Raw genomic sequence first — 26567 nt, 5'->3', positions numbered from 1 at the left:
AATATTTATTTAAAATAAAATAAAGTTACATACATTAACTATTACAAAATCAAAAGTAAATAAGTACTTAAATAATAAATGTAATATTTTAAAAATAAAAATAGTATAAAATAAAAATACAATATGAGATACTTTAAAGGTACAAAGAAAAAATTATGTTTACTACTTAAGATTAAGTACGTGCTTACAACCATCATGATAATGAGTTCACATATAGATAATTCTTAAAAAACTATAAAGAGACCACATCCCCCAAAAATACTCTATAATTAATGTAATAATTTATCTTAACAATTAGATAATTGTTTAAATAGTTTTGGTTTTTAAATGCATGGAAATAAGATGACTTAACTATAAAAACACAAATCAGACGTACGTATAAATTTAATCGGTAATCACAAAGCACAACCTGGAAAGTCCTTGATTTTTCTTTAAAATGAGATTCTCTTCTACGTGATATCTAACTAAGAACTAATTTTGATGGTCATGTTACTGATAATAATAGTTTTTTTTTTGCGCGCGTGTCCCCGCTAAATATAATATAGTTAACCTACTATAAAGTTGAGCAATAGCTATAATTTTGTTAGTAAAACGTTAAACGTTTAACGAACAATATTTAATACCGAAATATTAAGTACAATGTTATCAATAATCAAAAAACGTTATACGTACATTTATATAAACTTATTAATTATTGTATACAAAATGGAAGATATAATAGAAGACAGAGTAAGAGCTTGGACTCTTGAGCTCTGTATATGAGCTCCAATTTTATCAAACCGACGTTAATACCGACGAAAATAATATATTTTGATATGTTACAATGCTGGTATATATAGCACTAATAATATATAGTACTAGTTTCGTTTACGTTCACTTGTACACGAGCATATAGTACTCGACGACTAGTGCTAATCGATCATTGCATTATAGGTACCTATAGGAAAATTTATAAGTATTATACCACAATCTTCAATCTCTCTTTTAAGGTACTAAAAATAATCGATGTCATTAATTCGATACGCAGGTAACAGATAAATTCAGATCTAGTTACATTAGCTAGTCAACTAAAATAAATATAGAATTTCTGTGTATTAAAAAAAATACTTTCTAGAAAAAAAAAGCAAAAGGAAAAAATAGACAAAAAAATTACGTTGTAATTTCTTACATAATCAGAAGTTACAAAATGCATACTATGATTAAAATTACGATATAATAATAATACATAATATTACATAAGTACATATACTTTATTATACGATTAAAATATTTTATTGCTTTAAAATTACGATTACCTATGATTCATTAGTTCCTTTACAAATCCATAATTCGCAACTCCAAATTTCTAGAGCATCATATTTTTTAGCAATCTTCGTGTAAATTCTAATACTTCGTGTACACTTCTATATGAAAATTAGTTGAAGCTATTTTAAATTACTGAGATTGGACTGTTTTCACTTATTCCGATCTTCATGTAAATCAGAATTGTCTTTCTTGTTCCGTCTGTTTCTTCGGTGTTTACTATTTGAGAGTATTTCGTAAGCTTCTTGAATTTCCATGAACCGTTCTTGTGCCGCGCGCCGCAATTTGTCATCCTTAACTTTGTCGGGATGATTCTCGCGAGATAATTTCCTCCAGGTTGACGTTATCTCTTGCTGACTTGCGTCAAAGCCCAATCCTAGTACCTAAAATTAAATATTTATTTCAAGTTGCGTACCCATGGATATATCTAATATTAGGTGAGTCTCCTGTATCCCTCTGTTAGATCTTGTAAATATTTATGACTGGCAAGGCAAATACAAATATGTACTTCGCTCTGCTAATGTTTTTATACAATAGATAAATAAAGTATTAGTACTAGTAGCTTACCTTGTAGGCATTTTGTTCCCCGTGTGGATCAGACAGATCAATTATTTGCTTCCAAACCTCATACCAGCCATGATGCTGGGCATATTGATAGGTATCTAAGAGGCTTTGTTTTAAATCAAGCCACCTATTAAAAAAATACTTTTAAAAGTGTTATATTATATGAAAGATGTTATTGAAAAGCTAGTTTAAAATACACATTTTATAAACTGGAATCTGACTGGACTTCCAATGGACCAATTATTGTCTGATGTTCATATTTAATTTAAACTTGACTGAGATGCAACTGCAACAATGCTGTTTTAGTTGTGTACCCCAAAAAAGCATCCTCTATGAAACAAATTGGTTATGGGCGATGAAATTACATGCATTTATACAAACTTACCATGGGCTTGTATAGAAGTGATGTAGAGCTTCATATATGGGTATTTCATCACCATCACTATCAGTTATGGTTCCATGGAAGTATAAATAGCCACACCACAGAGATATGTACAAACCGGCACACAAACTTAATATTGCCACCCGCCTTAAACGAAAAATTAATTAAAATCAAATTTATTAATTTATAATCATTTTTTAAATCTTATTCTTACATGGCAATAGTATGTAAAAAACAATAATTGAAATAAATACATTTTATGATTATAGTATGGAAGGCCATTGGAGTTATTATTTGTTTTAAAGGGTAGTTCTGGTAAAATGTGGCATTGAAAGAAACTAACTTGGCAAAATGTGTTTTCTTATGAGGTGTTCTGCGCCATTCCTTGCTAAATGTATCAAAAGCCAATGCTGCTGCCACAATCATAATTGTAAACCAGACTGTATCATCATAGATGTAATAGCGAACGGGATATGTAGCCAATGCTGCAATCAAGGGCCATTTCAAGCCACCCTGTTCACGACCAATATTACCAACAGTCCATACACCTAAAATAATACAATTATTATAAATAACATAATTCTTCAAAGTAAGTAAGAAAAGAAACATTCTATTTTGTTTTAATCTGTAAACTTTAGTAAAAAGAAAGTGCTTAAATACATTGGACCTATAAGCCATATTTATAACTGCTAAATTAGTTTCTCCAACTGTATATAAAACAAAAAGAATATAGCATTTGCACAAGTGAAAATAACATAGTATTTGGGCTACAAATAATTTAAAAGTTATGATATTTATTTTAAATTGACTATGTCTTAGTAATTAAGAAATTGACTTACCAAGAGCTACTACAATAGGCACCAGACAGTTAAAAAATTTCCAATTGATGCCCCAAAACTCTTCAGGAGGTATTGCTAGCATCATCATCTGTCCCCAAGAGTATCCAACCATCAACATTCCAGTGAATCGATTCATAGAAAAAGGAGGCTATAAAAAAATAAGGAGCATTTTAATATAATAGTAAATTTTACATTTAATAAGTTGTTTGACATTTAAAATGACAATTATAGGATTAATAGGAAGAATTATTTTTTACAATATACAGGTTCTCTGTGAGCTCATTCTCATACTCATTTGTATATAGTTTTGTAATATTTTTGGTAAAATATCAATATACCTTAGATAACTTAGCAGTTTTGGCAGCTATTAACCTTAACTCACCTTTCTGTATTGCCGCATTCTGCCAATCAAATCTTGAATAGACTGAGGGTCTTCGTTGGCATCTCTCACGTAGCGTGGAATCCGAAACACTTCTCCCAGCCAACCGACTCCAAAGCCTCCAAGAGATGACCACCAAATAAATGCATGTCTATCCCGCCGCAAATAAAAATGGTGCAAGCCAAAAATACCACCAAACAACCAAAACACATACGCCCAAAATACAGATTTGCGATCTGAGAAAAAGTTGAGAACGTTCGCTGTCATTTTAAAAAATCTAGTTTATACGATGTCCTGCATACACGATTTAACTAAATCAATAATTACAAACACAACTACAACATAATAAAGAAGACGCGAAGCTGGTTACAATTCTGGAGCCTTTTTGAATGAATAGTGAATACTGATTAAGATTTAAAATAATCGGTTAATATTCGAAATTCGGGACATTTATTTGAAATTTTAAAGTAATATAAAGTTCAAAACACATTTTACTTAACACGTCTTGCCTAAGGACAAGCTGTCAAACTGTCAAATGACGTTGGCGAGCACCATCACACATAATTCACAGAGTACATCGAATTAGATAACTTCATCTTAATTTTCTTTATTATATTTTTTATAAATACATATATGAAAATAATAGTTGACTTTCAATTAGAATTCTTAATTAATTTGGTTTACTTGTGATAGAAAACAGATTATAGTCCTTGCAGTGAATATATTTAATTAAGCAATAATGAAACACGAAAAATGAGTAGGTTTCATACAGCTATATGTATAATTATAATAAATGATGTATTAAGTAACTAATGATGGATCAATAACTTACATAACTATCATATTTATTCTGTAATATGTCGCATCTGTGTACCGGAAATTAACTGTTTTGTCTACAATAAACCGGAAACAGTTCCAACGTCAATAGTTAATCGAAATTTTCACTGTAAATAAGTCAATCAATCAAATGCTCTAATCGTATTTTTATTTTTCTATCTTCTTCTTTACATTTAATATTTACTTTTCAAATAACAAAGGATGAGTTGGTTATTTATTATTAATTTTTGTCTAAACAGTGAAATGTAGAACAGTGAGTGTATAGAAACCCGTAAAATGTCGCGTAATATTTATTAATTGCCCCTAAAAGGCACATCGTAGTAGAATAGTATTAAAATATTAAGAAAATTCCATCTTCAACTATGAATTTCGACGAGTCAGCAAACAGCGACTATGTCACGTCAGAAACAATATATGGCACTCATGAAGACTCTCACGTAGTGATGTCAGAGAAGGTGCAGACATTGGCTGGCAGTATTTACCAAGAGTTTGAGCGTATGATTGCTCGATATGATGAAGATGTCGTGAAGACGTTGATGCCCTTGGTGGTTAATGTACTAGAATGTTTAGACTCCGCTTATCAAACCAATCAAGAGCATGAAGTGGAATTAGAGCTACTGCGGGAAGATAATGAGCAACTGGTCACGCAATATGAACGCGAGAAGGCGGCGAGGAAGCATGCGGAACAGAAGGTGAGCATTTTAAAATTATTACTTAGACATTCACTTAGCTTCCTTTGTTACAATAAACAAGGTCACCATTTATTCTGTATTTACGATATCACACCATTATTTTAGTTGTATAATTAACTTAGTAAGTATGTATAAATAGGTAGAAATCAAATTTAAAAATGTGTTCTCCATTCTGTTATCTTAATTTCAAGGTAAGCCAGTAACATGCTATATTATGTCTTGTGTAATAAGTAAATCAACTTGGATGTTCTAAAGTAAAATTTCATAACATTTAAAGATTATATTAAACAAGGTTTTATAAAAACTCTTATAGTTTACAGTATAATGTATCAGCTTTGTACACAAGTATTCTTAATTGCCTTTCAAATATGTACTGTTTCATTTAATATTTGTAATTGTTAAGAGACAATAAATAATAAACAAGAAACAAAAAATACTCTTGTACCGACTTATATATGAATACATATCCAGTATACCTTATTATTTACCAGTTATTGGAGGCTGAAGACCATTATGAAGGAGAAAGAAAAGACCTTACAAGCAGACTGGAGGCATTGGATAGTATTGTCAGAATGCTTGAGTTGAAGCATAAGAACTCACTTGATCATGCAAGCCGTTTAGAAGAGCGAGAAAATGAGTTAAAGAAGGTATAGAGTTGATATTGTATTTGGATCACCACATAGTCTAAAGCTTACTTACTTGTATTTTTTTTTAATAGGAGTATGCAAAACTTCACGAACGATACACTGAGTTATTTAAGACGCACATGGATTACATGGAACGCACTAAATTATTGTTGAGCACTGCCAGTGACAGAAGTGAGGTCCGGGGTAGGCTTGGCCTAAATCCAGTTGGAAGATCTAGTGGTGAGTTATCATTTGTAAAAAAGTAATTTTTAAACATCTCAACATATCCCTTGTTATTATATTCCCCTTATATTTGTAATAAAATTTAAATAAATGTAATTTTGTGCAATTATGTATTTCAAAGTAAGTATATCAAGGTAAATTAGGAAGGTAATTAATTTCAAAAGAAAATTTTATCCAACTTTTTCCTAAGACAAAACATATGCTTACTTAAATCAAATGAAAGCATTTTATTTATAATTTTGTAAATATATTGTACTTTAATTAATTTGATTGCTTTAATCATTAGTTTTATAAGAAAAGCACTAGTTTAGTTAAATTATCCAACAGGTCCTATATCATTTGGTTTTGCTTCACTTGAGGGCTCTGTAAATGTTGTGGAGCAGACGGAAAGTATACCTGGAAGCCCTGTAAGCTTTTCGTCATCTCCATCTTCACCGCCAATTGGTAATTATGTCAATACTATAATAGTTTCATATAAGTCAATATGAAACTTTGAACTTGAGATTACTTAAGATTTATTTAAATTCCTAATTTAATTATTAATGTCTTGAATTATGTTAGGCAAGCCTCACTAATGCAATAGTTCAGTGTGGTTAGTAACCTATGTTTAGTACATAACTTCTTAATGTAGATAATTTCCAGAAAGGATTTCAATCTTAAACTTGAACAATGTTATAATTTGATGGATCTATGTACTGGTCTTTTAAATTAAAAAGGTTTTAACACCTACCTTAAAATAATACTAAAAACTCCATGAATTTATTACAGGCTCCGAGTTAGCAGCTGTAAGAACAGTAGAAAGAGCTCATCAGACTGATCCTATCACTCAACAAAGTCAGGTAAGGAACTATGAACCCAAAAGCCAGTTAACAAATAAATCTAGATTTGTATATGAATCAATCCCTGTTTTACAGACGCTGTTCATATATATATATCATATACTTTAAATGTATCATCTATATTTGTGTCATCATCTTTACACTTCTCAAGTAAACACATTAATTCACGCGAAATCTACTTTATTGCCCATATAATCATGGTATACAAGAACAAATCTATGTGCAGTCCGTTTGCGCCATTGCAGCCGTCTTCATTACATTCGCATGATGAGGAAAAGTGCAAGTGACTAAATTTCGATAGTACACACTTTAATGGTTCCGTGTATGTATAAGCACATTCTCTCAGGACCGTTACATCTCGATCTTCTGTAAAATATTGCACTTGAGATAGTAAACGACACACAGGGATGACATTTCTTCTACTTGTATTGCATTCTTTCAAATATGTGGTGTTTAAATTATTGGAAAGGCACCCGGGATTGTATGTTGTGGAACACTGATAACATTTTAAGCTTACGGCTTGCTTACACATTCCTAAAATTATAATAATTGCAACGAAGATTAAGTTGTCGAAAATCGAACATTTCATTTTATTTCTTATGGCACTGACACTATACAGTAATAATATGACTAGTTTTCTTAATTTAAAAAATATGTTGTCAAGAAAAGGTTTTATTCCAAAAAGTTTCCATCGTGTTAAGTTTCGATGACAGTAAAATAATAAATCTAACAACTTAGCCAAACATGAAAAACTTGATATTACTAAATGTTACTTGTATATTCAAAAGAAAACAATAATGCATAAAGAAAATGAAGTTAAATAAATCTATGATTATTAATTGAAGAGAGAGAGAGAACTGACTTACCCTAAACACTATTTAACAAATAAAATAACTCGAAACACGTTAAGATTTTACTCAATTTTGTTAAATAATTTTATAAAATTGTGTTTAAAAACAAAAGCTTATTATATAGATATTTTGTGACAGAAAAATATCTCAAGTTCGCTCTATGATGTCTACTTTTCAGGCTACATCACCAGTTGCACCGCTGCCTAGTACTGGAAAATCGCAAACTAAGAGCGAAAAGCGAAGCGCCAATACTCTGTATCAAGAACTAGCCTTCCATGATACGGATACTAGTATTGTGGAGGGAGATGACGGAGACATTACAGGTAGTTCCTCATGCAGTTTTTATCTTTATTAATAATAAAGTATTAAGCCACTATTACTTCTGCATTTACTTACGTTGTCCAAAAACAAAATTTTTATATATATTAAAACAAAATATTGTGTAGACGCAATAGTTAATATTAATATTAAATAATTTCTTTTTTCATTTTTTAATATATGTTTTGTTTTATAGGAAGCTGGGTGCATCCTGGTGAATATGCTTCGTCAGGTAATATTTTTTCTTCTCTAAAAACACTTATTTTCTTTTTATACTTCATTGAAGTGTATTTATTTGCGTCTTTCATATATACTGTGCATTTTCATAGAATTTTCCAAATCGCAGCATGTGCTTGATAAAATAATTTTATATCTAAAATTGATTGGAAGGTGTTTAATATGCTGTGGCATTTGGCGTGTTTCTAATTATCTTTGTTCTTTTCATGCCTTCTAACAATATGTTGCGCCAACACATTGCAGTTAATGATAATTACTTTGGTAAGTAAATTTATCTGTTAAGAAATATGTCGTTTAATTTTTATTTTCGTTTATGTTGCCCAATCTCGAACTATGTTAATCAATAACTTAATGTTACCTATACGTTTTGGGTCTCTTTATTAATACCTATTAAATGTTGTGTTGTTGATTAAAAAACAATATTAAAGGGAATTAATGGGAGCTAAAAGCTCAATCGCGAACAATCTATATATTAAAAAACTTTTTACTGAGGCGATTTTTATGCTTTCTGGATGGTTTTAGTGCAAAGATAACTTCCGTTTTTTTTTATTTATTTATATACAATGACAATGCTATTATTTGTCATATATATAGTCTTCAGTATTGTTTAAACACATAGATTTTGTAATTGTATAGATAATTATCACAGTTCCAGATTGAAAAAAAACACAGTTTACATGATTATATTTTAGTTAAATAAACGGGCCTTTAAGCTTATTTTTTTTAAATATAAACCATTACGGATATAAAATAAAATAGGGATTTAAACGCGTTAATAACAATATTAAAATTATTTGTTTTGTACTTTGAACTGCGAAGAAATAGGTACACTAAAACAATTGTATGATATCACTTTTCTTTGAATATTTGTGCAGACATTATTCAATGTAAAAATAATTATTATATCATAATAGGTATGGGGAAGGAAGTCGAAAATCTTATCTTGGAGAACAACGAACTTCTGGCTACCAAGTAAGTATAAAACAACGTATTATTGCAATCATCGTATAATGTAATTTTAACCATTATTTCTTCTTTTTTCTTAAACTTATCGTTAACAGACTGGCAGACCTTGGCTATCTTTATTTTCTCTTTAATAAAAAAAATATTTTTTTAATATAATAAATATGAGTGTTCTTACCATTTGAGAAATTACGGTATGAACTAATTATCTAGTAATAAAAGTTCGAAGTGGAGCTTTATATGTACGTTCTTAGTATTGTCTTAGCTTGTCACCGTGACCACGCACGCTGAAAAGCTCGCGAAATGTCGGGGAAAAAAATTAAATTTAGAATTATGTAAATAATTATAAGTTTTTTAATAATAATACATAGCATTTATCCGTTCAAAAAGTGTTTTTCTTAATGTCCGTTCTGAAATTTCGAACGTTTCTTCAACATAATCTTTTATTTTTAATGAACTGTTATTAACTAAATAGTATGTGAAAACAACTCTCAAAAGTACGGCGATTCTACATCGATATATCGTCTATATTAATTTTAATACTCACCGAATTCCCACATCAATCGGCGGCTTTACTGACAAAAGTAGTGAAACGCATATGCCCCTTTAAATTTTATCCTTGACGACCGAAAATAAAACTTATATAGAAAGTTCAATAGAGTGTTATAGTATTCTTTTGTTCCACAGAAACGCTTTGAATGTCGTGAAAGATGATTTAATCGTAAAAGTTGATGAATTAACCGGTGAACAAGAAATACTAAGGGAGGAAGTAGCGAACCTAAGTGCGGCTAGAGAAAAGCTTAGAGAACGCGTCACCCATCTTGAAGATGAATTGAGGCATTTGAAAGTAAGTACAATATGGCCGCCATGACGTTTTAGAAATGTGATGATAATGATACGATGAAAAAAATTCCTCAATTATACTATACTAAATAAAATATAGTTTACACGAAATTTATGATCATTAGTTACCTAACAACTCTCTTATTTAAATAATTATGATTTATATACTCTCGTCTAAGGGCACCTCACTAAGGGTAACTAAAGCACTCATTCGTCTTTTGCTGTCACAGCGTAAATATTTATTCATAATAAAAGGTACTGTCAGAGACAGCATTCAGTGTGGAATCTGTGCAAGATAAGTTCTGGCCTTTTATATAATAATATATTTGGCACAAAGTACTATTAGAGTAAAGAGTACACTAGCCAAAGGCGAGTTAGAATTTTTCCAATCGTACTTACAATGTTTAATGTAGCTTTTAAAACTTAAACTGAATTAGTACCTGGCAGTAGACTGATTGTTGTAAGGAATTGTATTGTTTATTAATAGGAAACAATGAGCTCAAATGCTGGTGGTGCGGAGAATGAGGATGAAGCTGATGTTCCAATGGCCCAAAGAAGGAAATTCACTCGCGTGGAAATGGCTAGAGTTCTCATGGAACGCAATCAATATAAGGTACGTCGTAATTAAAACGTATCTAGGTTTCATCATGAAGTTTGGAGGTGATTTTAATGTTATTATGAGCATAAATGTATATATAGTTTTTATAGTTATATTGCTGGTATTGATATTTGTATTTTTTGTTTGTTAATGAAGTTACAACAATGTCATCATTAGATTAGTTACCCATTGTTTTTTATTATTAACTTTATAGTACACGGAATCATACAAACTGATTTTTATTGTTATAAAAATTTAGATGTTGTAAAAGAGATGCCACTTTGCTTTGTAATCCAAGATATTCAAAACAATTTTACAAAAAGAAATTTATTTAGGAACGCTACATGGAGTTGCAAGATGCTGTACGCTGGACAGAAATTGTTAGGGCGAGTCGTGTCGAATCTACCATGGATAAGAAGAGCAAACAGAGCATTTGGACATTCTTCAGCAAACTTTTTAGGTAAGTACAGCTTGTATTCCTCGTACAACTTCTATGTTATCGTAATATATTGAATAACGATGCAATTATTGATTTGATTGATGAAATAGACTTATAGTACAATAGCTAAAGTTTTGACATTGAAACTGATTAAATATAAATTTAAAACTTAATTGAACATTGTAAGCATAGCGTGTGTTACATGAAAATCCCGAATTGTGGGTTTATTCTTTTTTATTGTGCAAATGTACTGCGGATTAGTTATTTATGCTTCTGCGTTTCTTTATACACATTGTTCTGCGAAGGCAATTTTGTGATTATTTTTTATCAGCTACTGTGAAGTTAAGTCTTAAGGTGATTGCGAGATTCATGTTTGTTTAAATATAAAAGTATGAGCAAGCAGCCTTTTGTGCCTGCAATATAGAAATAATGTTTGCTTTGGTCTCGTTCCTAGGACCTCAGATCTAAACGTATTAAATAACCGAACAACTTATTTATAAAACAGCTGAGCGTGCAAGAGAAATATAACAGTGACCTACGTCACTCTCAAATCAGTTCATGTATTTTATGAAATCCAGTGTTTAAACTATCATTATAAAGTAGGTGATCAGCGAATTTGACATTTAAGGTATTTGTATTTTTACGTCAGTTTTTAAAACGAACGAAATTTTTTCACACAAGCTCAACAAACCATAAATATAATTTTAAATTGGCAATTTTAGTTAGCTGCTTGCGAATGAAATGTATTAAGCAATTGAATCATTTTAAACTTCAAAACCACAAGTGGGACAAGCAAAGAATGTAATGCAATGTAATGTTTTAGCTAGTCGAAAATAACTATAATTAACCCAATTTCAAAACACATATAACTTTTACGCTTCTTAGTTTTGCAATGGAATTATTATCGCTCTTGCTATGTTCGAAGGTCGGATGTTTAATTGGTTATATATGAATTTTAATTTTAATAATATTTAGACACCGAGAAAGCGTGTTATGCAATCATGGTTGTGGTTGACTATACAAGACGAAGTTTTTCTCGAAACGCGAAACCGCATTAATATGTGGTATGTAAATTTCGAAGCATGGTAAAATAACTAATAATGTACATTGACATCCGAGTCTATATTATAAATAGCATTGTATAATGCAATGTGCAATGGACTTTTGGAAACATCGACACATGGACCTTTGCAATTTATAAAAATGACTTCTTACAAGATACAATATATTGTATAAAACAAAGTTGTTTCGTTAAAGTTTATAACTATTTATTATTACTATTATTATATTACATTGACTAATTTTGTCGACATATTGTTTCAGTACATCTGAACGTCCACAGCGCCCTCTATCGACGCCGCATTTGAAAGCAGTGGCGGCTCCTCAGCCACCGTTGAGACACTCGAGAACTCAAGCGGATTTTCTTGAAACCCAGCTGTCTGACCATCATCACAGGCGGCAAGAGAGAACTGAACAATTTCGCCAGGTCTGCCTTCTTTTGTTAATTTTAACTTCAATTATTTTTTAATATATAAATAGCTGAGCTTATCCTTTATACTATCTAATAGTCGGTTTGTATTTTTGAAGCAGCAGAAGCTGTCCATACGGAACGAGAAAAGACGTAGCAGATAAGCGCACTAATATACTTCTCCTCATTTCAATTATTTGCAAAAATTAAACTTTGATTTTTTTCGTATACGTAACAATATGATGGATCTCTAACGCACACAACTAGCTTTTTAAAATTTAAAACACAAAATCACTTACATCTATTGTAGGATCAATTTAATATCATATTTGATATCTCTGATCTAATCTCAACCTACCTATGCGTATTTTTTCATAATAACCGAATTCGATTCGCATATTATGTTTGTTAAGTACGTATCGAATTCATTCACTTTAATCTATGTTTTAAGCAGGTCACCTCACTATGGAGTTAAAACTGACAGAAATTCGATCGTCAGAATTTTAATGGTTAATCTTAATTGTAGGTAAGAGCTCACGTTCGAAAAGAAGATGGTAGAACACAAGCATATGGTTGGAGCTTGCCCGGGAAAAGTGAACAAGGGCAGAAGGGGCCTAATGTATCACTGTCATCAGGAGGAGTACCAGTACCTGTGCCTGTATTTTGCAGGTATGATTTCTTGTTAACAACAGCTTCTTAGTCAACACGAACTCTTGAACAAAGCAAAAAATTATTAAAGCGTCTTTTTTTTACATAAAAATACATACCTACAAAACTATATACAAAATAATTCAAGATTTGTGGAGGTTTTTTAATTGCTTCTGCATGGCCAACAATTATTTCAGATTAAGATCAGGTTTAACCTTTTAGTAATATTATATTTAACATATAATTTTAATGTATTAGTCGGTAATAAATGTATTAGTCGGTACTACGTAGTTTTTCATATGCATTATCATTGCACTAAAACCACCGTGGTTTTCTAATTTAAAAACAGCGTCATAACAAAATGGGAACTTCCAAATCTTACGCGGAGCGCGAAAAATATAAAGTAGTTCGTAATCGTTGTAATACTCGTTGTCGTGATGCTCAAAGGCAACATATCTACGACTCCGTATCCAATGACGTCTCCTCAAAAGTCTAAAATCTGGAAGTTCCTTAAAACCTTGAAAGTTAGCAGATCGGCACAGAATATTCATCAATTGATATAAAAAACCTAAACTGTCACTTCACCTCTTCCAATGCTCTCGGTATGTCTTCTCTTGGGAAGACAGTAAATAATCTAGCATTTCTTCCAACTCCAAACTTGACTTTTAACTTCACTGAATTCACTGAGCGCAAAGTGGAAGGTTGCATCTTTCCATCTCGTTGGATGCTGTTGGCTGTGACCAAGTTAGTCGTGCTATAATCTTACCTATCTTAGCTCCTACCTATTATATCTTCAATTATTCAGTTACTACTATGGTTAATTTCTTACTTCTTCGAATAGTTTAGTTATTCCTATTCTCAAACGGGCCGATCCCATTAATTCTCTAAACTGGTTTCCTCCTCAAACATAACATGACTATTACATCAGTTAAGGTTTCTAACGACATCCGAGGGATGGATGGCAGCTCACTGTTCTTACTCTGCTTGCCTTTAGCAATGCTTTCAATGCATTTCGCCTTGGGTTGCTACGCGCTATAAAAATTCTGCTCTCCTATAAAAATCTCCACTGGCTATTGACTAGTTTGATTGCGATCTTTACGCTCATCGCCAGCTTATTAAAATCAATGGTACCCACTCTCAGTGGAATCAAGAACTTACATTCTGGTGTTCTGACATTCTGGTGTTCTGCAGGGTGGCGTCTAGGGAATGCAATCCCGACTCGAGATCGTGAATTCGAGATCCCGTGGGATTAGAAATATCAATTCGAAATTTTCAAGATCTCGTATAGTTTAAAAAAATAATTCACATGACTGAATACGATGAAAACTGCATGTTTGTGATACTGAGGTTAATTAAAACAAAATATTATTTGAAAGAAAACAAAAGCCTTTAACTTTAATATTACTAACTAAACAACTAACAATTTTAGTAACATGAACACAATCAAAACAAAAGTAGGTATAGCTCAAGGAGATTGAGAAGTAGTTACGGGTGATTTAGGAAGTAACTTCTTAAAAAACAAAGTGTATTAAGTGCTATCTGCTCACCCGCATCTAATGTCCGTTGCAATGTACCCTATGTAATGTGCAATGTCGCTAAAAGCGTCCCGAGTGGATGTGTGTAGAATGGCTGACCATTGCAGCCCAATCACGTCAATCTCGAACGGGTTCTCGTCATATTATGCTTCGGGATTGATCCCGAAAAATAACACGGGATCTCATTCCCTAGTGGCGTCTTTCGCCTCTTCTTTTTTCTATCTTTATCAACTCCCTGACAGCGCGTCTATCGCCTAATTATCACCTTTACGCTGATGACCCTCAAATTTACGTTCAGTATACACTGGGTGAGTTTCCTCTGGCGATTCAATCTTCGTAATATAGCCCATTGGACTAAAGACTTTGTTCTTAAAATTTATCCTGCGAAGAGCGAAGTCATTATCATCGGAAGCCCTTTCTTTATTTTAAGGGTCAAATGGGCTTAGCTCCCTGGCGTTTGACTTGAAGACGTGGCCTTGGTTCTAAATAAGGCTGCTAGAAACCTTAGGGTCTTCTTCGACCAAACGTTATCCTGTGGTCATCACGTAAAGGAAATCAACCGTAAACTTAACGCCGCATCTAATGCTCTGAGACGTCTGTCTAATTTCCTTCCTCTAAGCACTAAAACTATGTTAGCGCAATCTCTTCTGCTTCCTATTCTCGATTATATTTCAAATTCAGGTCCTTATAACTATATGTAACGCTCTTAATAGATGCTTATTCGAAATTCCATCTTACAGCCCATCCTTCTTGGGCAATTCATTTAGGATTTCCGCCATTAAGTTGTGGAATAGGTTGCCCGACTCCATACGATTAGCTACCTCCCTAACATCTTTTAAAACTCCTAATCAATCGTGACTTGTGTAATTATTGTATTTCCTTAATTTTTAGTTTGTTTTATTATTATTTTTTGTGTGATACAATAAGATTAAAGTTCTATATTTTTTTATAAGGGTAGAGATAAGGCCACCCCTTGCCTTCCTTTATAATTTTATGTATTATTTTATTTGTGTTTTATTTTAGGTAACGAAGTGTCAATAAATAAATAAAAGTCACAAAAATTCACTAAGGCGCTTAACCTGAACGGATACACTACAGTGTACTGTGAAATTTCTTTACTTAGAAACTGTAGAAGATAAAGAGCTAAAAAATACCATCAATACAAAACCAAACAACATCAATATATATTTATACCTATTTAATAAAATATCTATCATAAATTTTACTAAGCGCTAGTTTAATATGTTAGTATCTAGACGGAGATACAAAGCTTTATGTATAAAATTATTTTATTATAACCAAAATGTTTAACATTTTTAGACCCATAGCGGAAGCAGAGCCTCGTATGTCACTCCTATGCGCAGCGGCTGTTAATTTGACTGGTGGGAAACGCTTCAATCCGAGAAACATCGGGAACACTGCAATGTGCTTAGGTATTTATTTAAATAATTTTAAATATACAAGTATAGTAGTTTTAAGTCCCTTTTAGTCTAACTGAAGACCACTTAATATAATACAAATTTCCTAAAGGATTTTCTGCCAAACCTAGTAGGCTAACTGGAATAGGTTTCTGGAAAGTGAAATTAGTTTTTTTGAACCCTTTCTTTGAATTCTTTTACAAACAAATAATTTCTCCAAAAAAATCTACACAATAATGACAATCTACAGGGATTGTTTTGAAGTGTAAGGATGTGCGTTTAGTTTTTTTTTTAAGATAAGTACTTGGTTGAAAACGTTCAGTGACTATCGAAACAGTTTTGCTATTTAAAAAAAGGTGTAGGTCTGTAAATACCAACTCAAAACAGATGTTTTGCTGGGACTCGAACTCACGATCTCTCGCTATGTGTGTACTATGTTAAAATTATACGATAGGCAGGTACGGGTATATGAAATACAGCGATGCAATAATTGTTTCAGCTACATGTTTATAACAATATATTTATTATTAGTAATAAAATTAGTAGCGTATACCAATGATAATTTTTAAAAATAATATTAATAGCAAAAATACCTCAAATGGATAGCTGTGCTTAAAAAGATTTAAATACAGATGTCTTAATATTTAACATGAATTATACCATTAAGCCGAAACAATTTTATCGTAATTAACAAGTTTAAATAATTAGTTCTAGTTAATAAATTACTAATTAGTTGTATTATTATGTATCAGGCGAACTGCAATAAAGATGTACATAAGCTATCTTAATATAATATAATATTGGGCTTAAGTGTTTATATTTTCAATTTTGGATTTTATTGGAAAATTTAAACTATATATATGAATAAAAAAGAGACCACTAAGCACATTTTTAAATATTAATATAGAAAAATACTGTAAATTGGGCTGTAAAACTTATATTTTTTAGTTAATGGTATTTTTTTTTTTGTTAACTTTTTGAACTTTATTCTTAATATGTATTTATTGTTCCTTAAAAATGTATTTTACTCCTTTTGTTTATGTACGTTTATGGAAGTATAAATTAATAGTTAATTCATTCAATATGTTCTAACATCAGCTATAATTATCAAATGAAAAATGACATTATCAATCTTTGACACTTTGTAGTTAAAAGCCTTAACACTAATAAACATTCACCGGGAAGGGTACCACGTTTTACAATGACTAGCACCCGTATACTTACGTATATAAAGAAGGAGAAAGTATAATAATGAGATTTAAATATGATACAATATAATGTTTAAATAACTTTATTTTCTCATTACAAAATTATATTTTATTTACATGAGAAACTTAATATTATGTATATATGAGCGAGATACACGTCCCAGTATAGAACCACTAAGCCATGGGGTCTAACATACATTACGTATAACGTGAGGTAAATTCTGGGTTCGATTCCCGTCGAAACGGATAGTTTGCTATGAAAAGAATATCTTACTTGTCCTATGATCAACCATGAGTAGAAAATTTTTTCCCCGCTAATAAGCGATTTGAAATAAAAATATTTTCAGCATATGAAATGAGCAAGGCGCAATCAGCGGGTTCACCAGAAGTTGAGCAAGTTCCTGCTGACCCGTCAACTCACGTTCCCAATAACCCCGAGAATAACTTATCATCTCTCGTCTGGATATGTTCTAGTACACAGAATAAGGGTGTTGTTATGGTGAGTTATTTAAAATGTTTAGTGAAAATTCAAATTCAAGGCAAAATTAATTTAGATTTTTATTATTTTACCCTAAGGTAATTTTTAAATAAGATAATAGCCTATAAATATTTTTTCAATAAACAGTTCAGTCTATTTAATTTAACTTTCCTATTATGGAGATGTCCTTATTTGGATACCAAGAGTACAGGATGTATGATAAACTTAAAGCTTAGAATTCTCAAAGAAGGGCTTTGATATATAGATCCTACTTTAGTAATTTAAGATTAATTGGAGCACTCATAAGCGAGGTATATCTATCAAGTGAATGTGTTTTTTCATTTATTCGATTTTATACTCGAAATCTTATTAGTAATATATATTATTACCGGTGAAATTATTACCGATTCAACGTGAAAATGACAAATTAAATTAGGGGTTAAAATAATATATATTTCTAAATAATTTTCTACCAGATTATTGACGCGAACAACCCAGCTGAGGTTATAGAGTCGTTCCCCGTGAGTGACAAGCATATATTGTGTATTGCTTCTGTGCCCGGCGCTGTTGAAGAAGATTTCTTGGAGTATGAAGAAAGGATGAATAAGAATGAAACAAAAGGATATTCCGTAAGTTAATAAACTTACTAAAAATTAATAATTTATTCATATAGGTAATAGATTTACCGTATTCGTTAGAACTTGCAGTATAACTCAGACTCAGAATTATCAGGATTGCCTTTAGAAAAGTTAATATCACCTTTAACAATAATAATAATAAAAAATACGAGTAGAACAAACAAAGCAACCGTGGATGGTGAGGTCGGTGTAGTACATACCTGAACCAATTCCAGGACGTACTAGACAAGGGACAGGCCATAACCGAAGAGCATGTATGGTGAATGTCATGAAAGTGGATGAAGCGAGAGTGGTATGGCAGGACTCCGTTAACCCCTTAATATATTTTTTAATATTTACTTGATTCATGAGGTTTATATTTTTTAAATATTGATGACTTGTGTTGTCTTCAGGGATCTTTGTTCTGCGGTGTTAGTAAGAGTGATTCGACAGAAAGTCAAAGTAATGGAATTGCCATATCTGGCAACGTCAATGGTCCCAGTGATGGTGAAGGAAAAGACATAATAGTGGGAAGCACTCGAATGGTAAACAATTATGTTATAATAATATTAGGAGGGTTGCCAAACAGCATCGTTAGTAAATTATTTAACAAACACTGCATAGTTCATTTTCAAACCACTAAGAGAGAAATTATTTGAATATAATAATCAAAATATAATTATATATATTAAAAATTAATAAATAGAAGAAAGAAAATTTAGACAGCTTGGTCCCTGTGGCATTGCACCTTTAACGCTGTCATCATTTCCTCTTTGTTTTGCGATACTTAGCCGTTGAGCGAGGAAAACACCAGCTCTAGGGTCACCAATCTACTAGGCGCCAACTTAAATCTTTAATTAGCGTCTGTGCTTGGGGTACCGTACTCCAAAGATAACAAAATCGAAGTTGGAGAACTCTTAAATTTGAGCCGTTTTTTTATTTTTCGCCTGGTCTGCGGCCGGCTTTTTAGCTTGTCCGAGGAAGGTGAGTCACTCTCTCGAGGTATGATGTCGTTGAGAGTGGCGTGGCGAAGGCCAAACGGCCTGTTCTCTTTTGGAAATGGAGGCCATGATCTCATCTGATTCAGGGTCTCAAAGCGTGGCAGTGTTTGGCGAAGGATAAGCTTTTAGCCAATGACCGGCTTCCCTATATCCCACTGCCACCGACCTTGCGCGGTCTGTAACTAAAATAATAATAATTATCATACAGTGATCGTGTGGTTAAAATGTATTTAAATACTGTTTAAAACTATAAATTATAAATCTTTTAAGAAATCCCTGTTTAATTATCAATCAAAGTATTTAATATTTCTCTTGATATAAACCACAAAACAAAATCAATTATGTTTACGATAACTAAGGTCCTTAAAAAGTGCGTTGTCTGTTTAAAAATCAACAACAACATACCGGTTATATTATATTATATTGTACTAGTACATTATAAATGAGTATCTAGATACTTAATAACAACGTTTTTTACGACCAAATATTAGTAGTTCGATGTCGTTAAAACAGATTTTAATGTGAATGTTTAATATTCACATCTCTCGGTATTATCGTTAAGTTTTATAAAATAATTGTGTGTGGATTATGTGTAGTATGAAATGAAATTCATACTGGCGCACATCTGTTTGTCATTTTCCTTTGTCACATGTAGGTGACATTTATTTGCCTGTCACGATTTTTAGTTTAACACACGTTAGTGTGTGTGCGTTACGATGTTTTTCACTTAACACGAAATTCATTGGGGAAAGGATTCATCTAAGAAAATTGGATTTCTTATTAGTCACAAAAATTATTTATTGCGACCTGTTAATTGTCAATGTCAATGTATATGTAATTATTATTTTAGGTACAAGCAAACATCCTCACACCTCCTAGTACTCCAATCAAAGAGACTGGGCCTATTAACACTCCGAAGGAATCAGCAATAGACAACGTTGAAGAAGACCTCGACAAAGTCATCTCTGAAAGCCCGCCGTTAAGCTCTACACCAGTTAATAGTAAAGGTATAAAACTATTAATATTTTAACCTTTTAGATTAAGCGCTTGTAGAATTAGTATTAGTATTGTTAATTTAATGCGACTTATTTGGCTTTATTAGTCAAAGCCAAATTAAAACGCAAATGATTTTTTTCGATTAAAATATTAATTTTGATCGCCGTTATTGTTTTGTAGCTTACTAACTTACATACTGAAATGCTATTGCTATAATATAATAATATATATATATATATATATATATAATATGTATTAAGGAAATACTTGGTGTATTACGTTTGGAAAAAATGTATTATTCAAGAAATGATTATTTGCGTGAGAGACTGTAGTTGATATAAATCTAATAACATTTGATATGATATGTACGATACAAATAATATAAGAATTGACCAATTCATATGACTAATAATGTAAAATGTAAAACTCCTTTAAAGACAAAATTGCGCGCCATTGTGTGTGGCAGAATATGCGAACTTACTATTGTACCATATTCTTGCAATAAATTATTATTATTATTACTATATATAAACTGTATAGTTGATAATCACTCTGTAGGACAAACAATTTACACTGGCTCCTAGAAAAAAAATTATGATAACTTTTATAACTTAATTTTGTAGATAATATTTATTTTCGTAAAATTTAGTTCATTTATCTATATAATATATATATAAAAAAGTGTTAAAAACGATTGCTTTGGTTGGTTCAAGTTCAGAAACTACGGGCTCGAAAACTCTTGTGTTGCAAGTCGCATAAGAAGGCTACATATATCGTCCCTTTTTTATGTTCGGTTTTCTTTTGTTATTATATATATATATTAACTTCCATAAATACAGATACTGAGAGACGGATATCACCAGAGCGCGGTGTAGATGCGTTTGCTGAACAGTCGAGTGCTGGAAGAGTTACAGACGAATGTGTAACGACAGCATTACCTACTATGTGGTTGGGTACTAAGAGTGGAAATTTGTATGTGCATTCCGCAGTATCAGAGTATGCAAAGTGTCTTGCGAGGTGAGTGTTCAAAACTATTTACTATTACGAAATCGTAATAGTAATCTATTTAACTCCAAAAATATGTGTCTAAGAATCGGTAAGATTAAAAGTGAGTTAAATTCTTTAAAAAACCTTTATAATTAAAGTTTTATTTTGTTTATATGATAATATATACAGAAAATCTTTTAGACGTGTTCATATACAAAAACGCATTGAAACCTTCATACTGGTATTGTTTGAATTAATCAAATTTCAAATAATTTTATAATATCCATACTAGCCATTACGTCAAATAGGTAATGGTAGTAATAAAACGTTCTATAAAAACTAGATAACTTGTTTCGAAGTAAACGGAAAGACCGCTTTTCGAAAACATTGTTTTATTTTTATTTTGTTCGTGTTATTTATGCAACTTATCGAACATGTACGTACTGACAGAGACTTATTATTACAATGATTTATACGTAAGTGTGGAAAAAAGATCTACAGCTGCGACAATAGGTACAATATACCTTACACGGAAAAAGAAAAGTAAACTGTATTATTCCAAATTTAATGAACTTCGTACTAGTCAGTACAATAAAAACTGACTAACAGAAATATGAAACACAATTTTCTAAAGTACATTGATGAAATTGACGAACAATAAAAATTAATTAATGAATGTCGACGCTTCGCTGGAGAAATTGCGACTAAATTATGTTCGACCGTCTCATAAATTGTATCTTTTTTTACTTTAAATTAATAAATAAATAAAATAACTATCGCAACCCGTGAGATGAAAATTCTCAGTCTTATAATAATTCTAGAAACGTCCACCAAAAACCTATTTGGAATTTGTTTCAGAGTGAAATTGAATGACGCAATCCTATCAATAGTTGCGTGTTGGTCGAGATGTATTGTAGCGTTGGCGGATGGTACAGTCGCTATTTTCTCCCGCCTTGCAGATGGACAGTGGGACTTCTCACAATATTGTCTCATGACGCTAGGAGATCCCAAATGTTCAGGTATTTTGATGATAAGTCTTAGTAATACTAATTGAGTAGAATGTCATTAAGTAGTATGCTTGCAGTGATATGAAATTAACAAAAAAACCTCGAAAACTTATACTATTTAAAAAGTTATTTATATATTATTTAATTACAAATAATTGCAAACAGAAATGCTCCTTAAAAATTAAGAAATACTCCTTAATGCTTATTAAAAATCTGTTTTATTAACGCCTAAAAAATTAATGTTTTTTACAGGAGACTAGCTTTATTTAATGATTTAATTAACTGATATACAAGTAAATTTCCAACAATGTTTATGTAACTCAATTATTCTAGAGCATGGTCAGTGAGAGACTTATGTACATAATATAAATAGTTTACAAATAATAATTTCCCGGTATTGCGTCAATGTGACAACAATTCAAAAAAAAATATTTTTAATCTGTAGAATATTCCTATCAAATACTTATCTAAAGACTTTTAAGTAGTTCTATCGTAATGCAAACATGTATGTTTTAGTTCGTTGTTTGAGTGCGGTGGGAAGTGGTACTGTATGGTGTGGCTATCGTAACAAGGTGCACGTTATCGACCCGCGTGCGTGTACGTTGCTTCATACGCTCGAAGCGCACCCGCGACAAGAGAGTCAGCTACGACAGATGTGCGCTGATGGAGATGGAGTATGGGTAATGTTTCTTGTAAATTTTTTACTACTTTTATACTAAGTCTGAGGGTAGAACTTAAATTATGTTCAAATAATTATGTCTTTCAAACTTACACTAAATCATTTGTAACGATTTAGTATTAGTAAATTAATATTGCAACTGTAAGAGCTTCTTTTTTAATTTAAGGCATTTATATATCTCAAAATTTGCTAAAAAAGCAAACAATATTTACTACTAACTATAATAAAGATATTTTTAGTATCTTTCTCTTGAGAATTTTTTTAATTATAAAAAATACAAATTTCTTTTATATGAGGAAAATTTTCAAGTATTATGTGTATTACTCTGAATACTAAAAGTTTTCACGTGTTGAAAGTGAATTCTCACTCACTCAGCCCGGTGGTTCTGCGACCCAAAAGTGTTTTGCGCCTACGAAATCAGAAAATTACTGAGTCAGTGAATTTCAATTGCGCCGATATTTTCATAATTTATTTGTACTCGAAACCCTTCGTACCCTTTGCAGGTAACGATCAAGATGGATTCAACTCTGCGCTTATACCACGCACACACATACCAACATCTCATTGACGTTGATATCGAGCCCTACGTCAGCAAAATGCTCGGTACTGGCAAGTTGGGTTTCTCCCTCGTGAGAATAACCGCCCTACTTATCAGTTCCGGCCGCTTGTGGATCGGTACAAGCAACGGCGTTGTGATATCTGTTCCCTTATCCGATACCGGGAACCACTCTAGTCCCGGGGGGGTAATTCCGCTCTGCTCGATGAAGCACGCCCAGCTCAGCTTTCACGGGCATAGAGATGCTGTGACATTTTTCGTGGCTGTTCCCGGGGCTGGATCGCCGAGAAGCCCGGACTCACCTGAAAATGGGCCTACGCCCCCACCAATACTTGTTATTTCGGGAGGGGAAGGATATATCGATTTTAGAATAGGTGAGTGTATGGATCTAGCGAATGTGTAATCGTGAGCCAATCTGGCGTTTTGAATGCGGTCAAAGGTAATGACACCATATAGCATACGTTGATAGGACAATTTTTGTGATTTAAAGAAATTAATAGACCACAGATCTATTTTTTTTTCAAATATTTTGTAGCTTAGTAATTGATTTTACACAGTCTAAATAAACATTAAAACATTTTCAATAAAAAGATTTATTGATATGCTTAATTATGCAATATTAAGTTGTGCTTGCTAAAGTAGTATATGCAAAAAATACAAAAAATTAAACGACACTTAAAAACCAAGCCGTGCTTTTAAATATATAAATTACGCTTAACAATGCTTAATTTGCTTTTCATTGTGGCAGAAAAATAATGTACATCTTATTTTTCGTTAAATGTCGCAGTAACAGTGCCTCATCTGCCGGCGTCGGGACACATTCACACGAATCAGTGATAAATTACATCTTATTACTCCAAATTTTTTCTCATTAGAAGAGCATGCTGATGACGTTCGAGATACAGCCTCCCACCTCATTGTTTGGCAGATTATACCTGATTCATAGCATATAAATTGTTTTTAAATCGGTACGTTATTCAAAAAAGCATGGCGCTTGGGACATAACATTATAATGCTAAATTATAAACACCGAAGGCATGTAGATATCACATTGGCATTTTAACAGTAATTACGTAAGGCTGGGTCAATTTCATGAAACGGGCCGAATGATATAACACTACTTTATATTTTTAATTGATTAGTAAGTCATAATTATTTTGTCTTATTGTATTGCGTTTTTGTCAAAACTATGGAATACAACATTTATTTTCTTATTTATTATTACAATAACGTAATAATAATGCAAAAGACAACTTATTAATAAATAAATAAACATAACCCATTCAACAGTTCCGCATTATGCTCCCTACCTCTTATCTCTCTTATCGGACCTTCAAAATTAAAGATCTTCATTTTTTTATGAATGAATTTATTTATTATTCATATATATATATATATAATACAATGACACAAAATGATAATAAAACTAATAAATGGTATAAAATTTGTATGCGTTATATCTTCGGTCACTTTCATCTGCTAATGCTTAACAGTAATAACATTAACATATATCGTTTTTGAGCTAACATTTATTTAAGAATTCGTGTCTTGAATGTCATCAGTGCATCATGCGCTGGTGAATGCAACATAATTTAATGTGACTTTCAACAATGTATGACTATTTTTTGTTAGTTACTAATTGTAGACGCTATTATGTATATTGCTTTGTTAAATATTGCAATGTAAAGGAACATATTTAAGCGTATGTCTTCATACTAACATCAGTTTCTTTGCGTTCCTTTACGTTCTTACGATTTGCCTTACTTAGAAAGTGTAAAAAATTAAGTGTTTTTATTGTTATAAGGCCAATTTTAATACTGACGGATGCCTTTTTCTAAGGTCTTGTTATGATGTACCTATTATATGACTAAAACGCGCCCAAATTAGAATTGAATGTTTTTATTGCATTTTTCATAAATTATTCGCGAGTGGCAGGTGTAGGATCAAATATCTGTTTCTGTTCGATGTCCATGAAACCCATTTCTGAAACAGCTCAAAACTAATAATAATAATCCTATATTTGGGTGCGTTTTCGGTAAAGAGGTTTTGGTAATACTTTATTTAATTTGTATTATTTGCACAGCTGATTCAGAAATGGAAGACAGCGTGGTAGTAGCTGAAGATGGAGCTTCGGGTGGGCATGGTTCGTTCGTCGAGCGGGCGACAAAGAGTCACCTTATTGTATGGCAAGTAGCGACCGCCTAACGTAGGGCCAGCCGTGCACGCGTCGATTCCGAGTCAGATTACGTATACGTATGTACGTCCGATAAACCGGCGATTTCCTACAATGCGTAAGCTGATGGGTTTGTTCGGAACGGATTCATTGGGGAGGGTGCTAGTTCTGATGTTCGCCTTAAAGAATATTTGTAATCCGTGGAAGTTACAATCCTTGTATTAACTTTTTGCCAACCCTAAGTTGTTTAACGAAGTACGTAAGATACGTTGTTTTTGTGTACAACAGAATTAGCACTTGGTATACTAAAATAAGATTTCGATTCATTACATAACATCAAACTAAATAGGGAATCCTTTTTTCTCTAGTAACTTGTCTAGTAAGTTTTTAGGTTCCCCAATAATTTGACATTTGAATGGATTTTAATGTGCGTAATATTTGTCGTAAATGCATTTTCTTAACGTAGAGAGGGTTTATAAATCCGTTTACTCACCGTCGAGAATAATGTCAAACTTGGAAGGAATTATATTAATCTTTGACATGGATCCAGGATAAAGTTAATACATCTTTCGACAATGTCTATCCTTTCGACCCCTCAGCGCACGCACATTTTGACATTTCTGACTCAGTAGTGCACGGCTCATGGACACGATTTTATATTATAGTGTTAGCTATCGTTTGTGCTTTAATGCGTTGAATTATCGCTTTTAAGTTAGTGTAAGACATATAAAGGGGTACGTGTATGAAAAATATGGAGGGAGGTTATAAAGTTTATTTACTTTTTAGTTCATGAATTAAATTGTATCTGTTGGGATGAAAAATCTCATTGATTGTGCCATCTTGA

The 26567-nt window shown here is 32.0% G+C and overlaps 2 protein-coding genes across 5 annotated transcripts; one reads left to right on the top strand and one right to left on the bottom strand.

Moving 5' to 3' along the window:
• Nucleotides 1-134: 134 nt before the first annotated feature.
• Nucleotides 135-3983, bottom strand: LOC123718881 (dnaJ homolog subfamily C member 22). Its single transcript, XM_045675838.1, has 6 exons — nucleotides 3470-3983; nucleotides 3088-3235; nucleotides 2592-2796; nucleotides 2252-2395; nucleotides 1870-1993; nucleotides 135-1685 (listed from the first exon to the last, which is right to left on the bottom strand). The coding sequence occupies exons 1-6, from the start codon at nucleotides 3731-3733 to the stop codon at nucleotides 1455-1457; spliced, it is 1116 nt and encodes a 371-aa protein (XP_045531794.1). The 5' UTR covers nucleotides 3734-3983; the 3' UTR covers nucleotides 135-1454.
• Nucleotides 3984-4417: 434 nt separating this feature from the next.
• On the top strand, nucleotides 4418-26567 carry LOC123718418 (JNK-interacting protein 3). 4 transcript variants are annotated; one of them, XM_045674868.1, is made up of 25 exons: nucleotides 4418-4995; nucleotides 5487-5642; nucleotides 5714-5861; nucleotides 6192-6308; nucleotides 6633-6703; nucleotides 7733-7877; nucleotides 8069-8104; nucleotides 8353-8370; nucleotides 9024-9081; nucleotides 9760-9919; nucleotides 10403-10528; nucleotides 10849-10973; nucleotides 12276-12438; nucleotides 12947-13089; nucleotides 15924-16036; nucleotides 17577-17728; nucleotides 18184-18336; nucleotides 18738-18869; nucleotides 20176-20332; nucleotides 21161-21338; nucleotides 22167-22327; nucleotides 22832-22995; nucleotides 23498-23924; nucleotides 24426-24518; nucleotides 25634-25771. In XM_045674868.1, exons 1-24 carry the CDS (start codon nucleotides 4666-4668, stop codon nucleotides 24494-24496), a joined length of 3504 nt encoding a protein of 1167 aa, XP_045530824.1. In that variant the 5' UTR covers nucleotides 4418-4665; the 3' UTR covers nucleotides 24497-24518; nucleotides 25634-25771. The 4 variants fall into 4 exon arrangements, with proteins under 4 accessions (XP_045530824.1, XP_045530822.1, XP_045530825.1 ...); XM_045674866.1 differs by lacking the exon at nucleotides 24426-24518 and having other exon boundaries at nucleotides 25634-26567; XM_045674869.1 differs by lacking the exons at nucleotides 24426-24518; nucleotides 25634-25771 and adding an exon at nucleotides 24338-24414.

Source organism: Pieris brassicae, chromosome Z, assembly GCF_905147105.1.
Source record: "Pieris brassicae chromosome Z, ilPieBrab1.1, whole genome shotgun sequence".
NCBI classification, from domain to species: domain Eukaryota; kingdom Metazoa; phylum Arthropoda; class Insecta; order Lepidoptera; family Pieridae; genus Pieris; species Pieris brassicae.
This window is presented reverse-complemented; position numbering and strand designations above follow the sequence as displayed.

What these genes read in the sequence shown, in the direction of transcription:
- LOC123718881 (XM_045675838.1), bottom strand. Translation starts at nt 3,733, where the DNA reads ATGACAGCGAACGTTCTCAACTTTTTCTCAGATCGCAAATCTGTATTT. An exon ending in GAATGCGGCAATACAGAAAG is followed by an intron (nt 3,236 to 3,469) that starts GTGAGTTAAGGT and finishes ATTTTTTTATAG; the next exon opens with CCTCCTTTTTCTATGAATCG. An exon ending in GGGAACAAAATGCCTACAAG is followed by an intron (nt 1,686 to 1,869) that starts GTAAGCTACTAG and finishes ATTTAATTTTAG; the next exon opens with GTACTAGGATTGGGCTTTGA.
- LOC123718418 (XM_045674866.1), top strand. Translation starts at nt 4,666, where the DNA reads ATGAATTTCGACGAGTCAGCAAACAGCGACTATGTCACGTCAGAAACA. An exon ending in AGATGACGGAGACATTACAG is followed by an intron (nt 7,878 to 8,068) that starts GTAGTTCCTCAT and finishes TTTGTTTTATAG; the next exon opens with GAAGCTGGGTGCATCCTGGT. An exon ending in GAACACTGCAATGTGCTTAG is followed by an intron (nt 16,037 to 17,576) that starts GTATTTATTTAA and finishes AAATATTTTCAG; the next exon opens with CATATGAAATGAGCAAGGCG.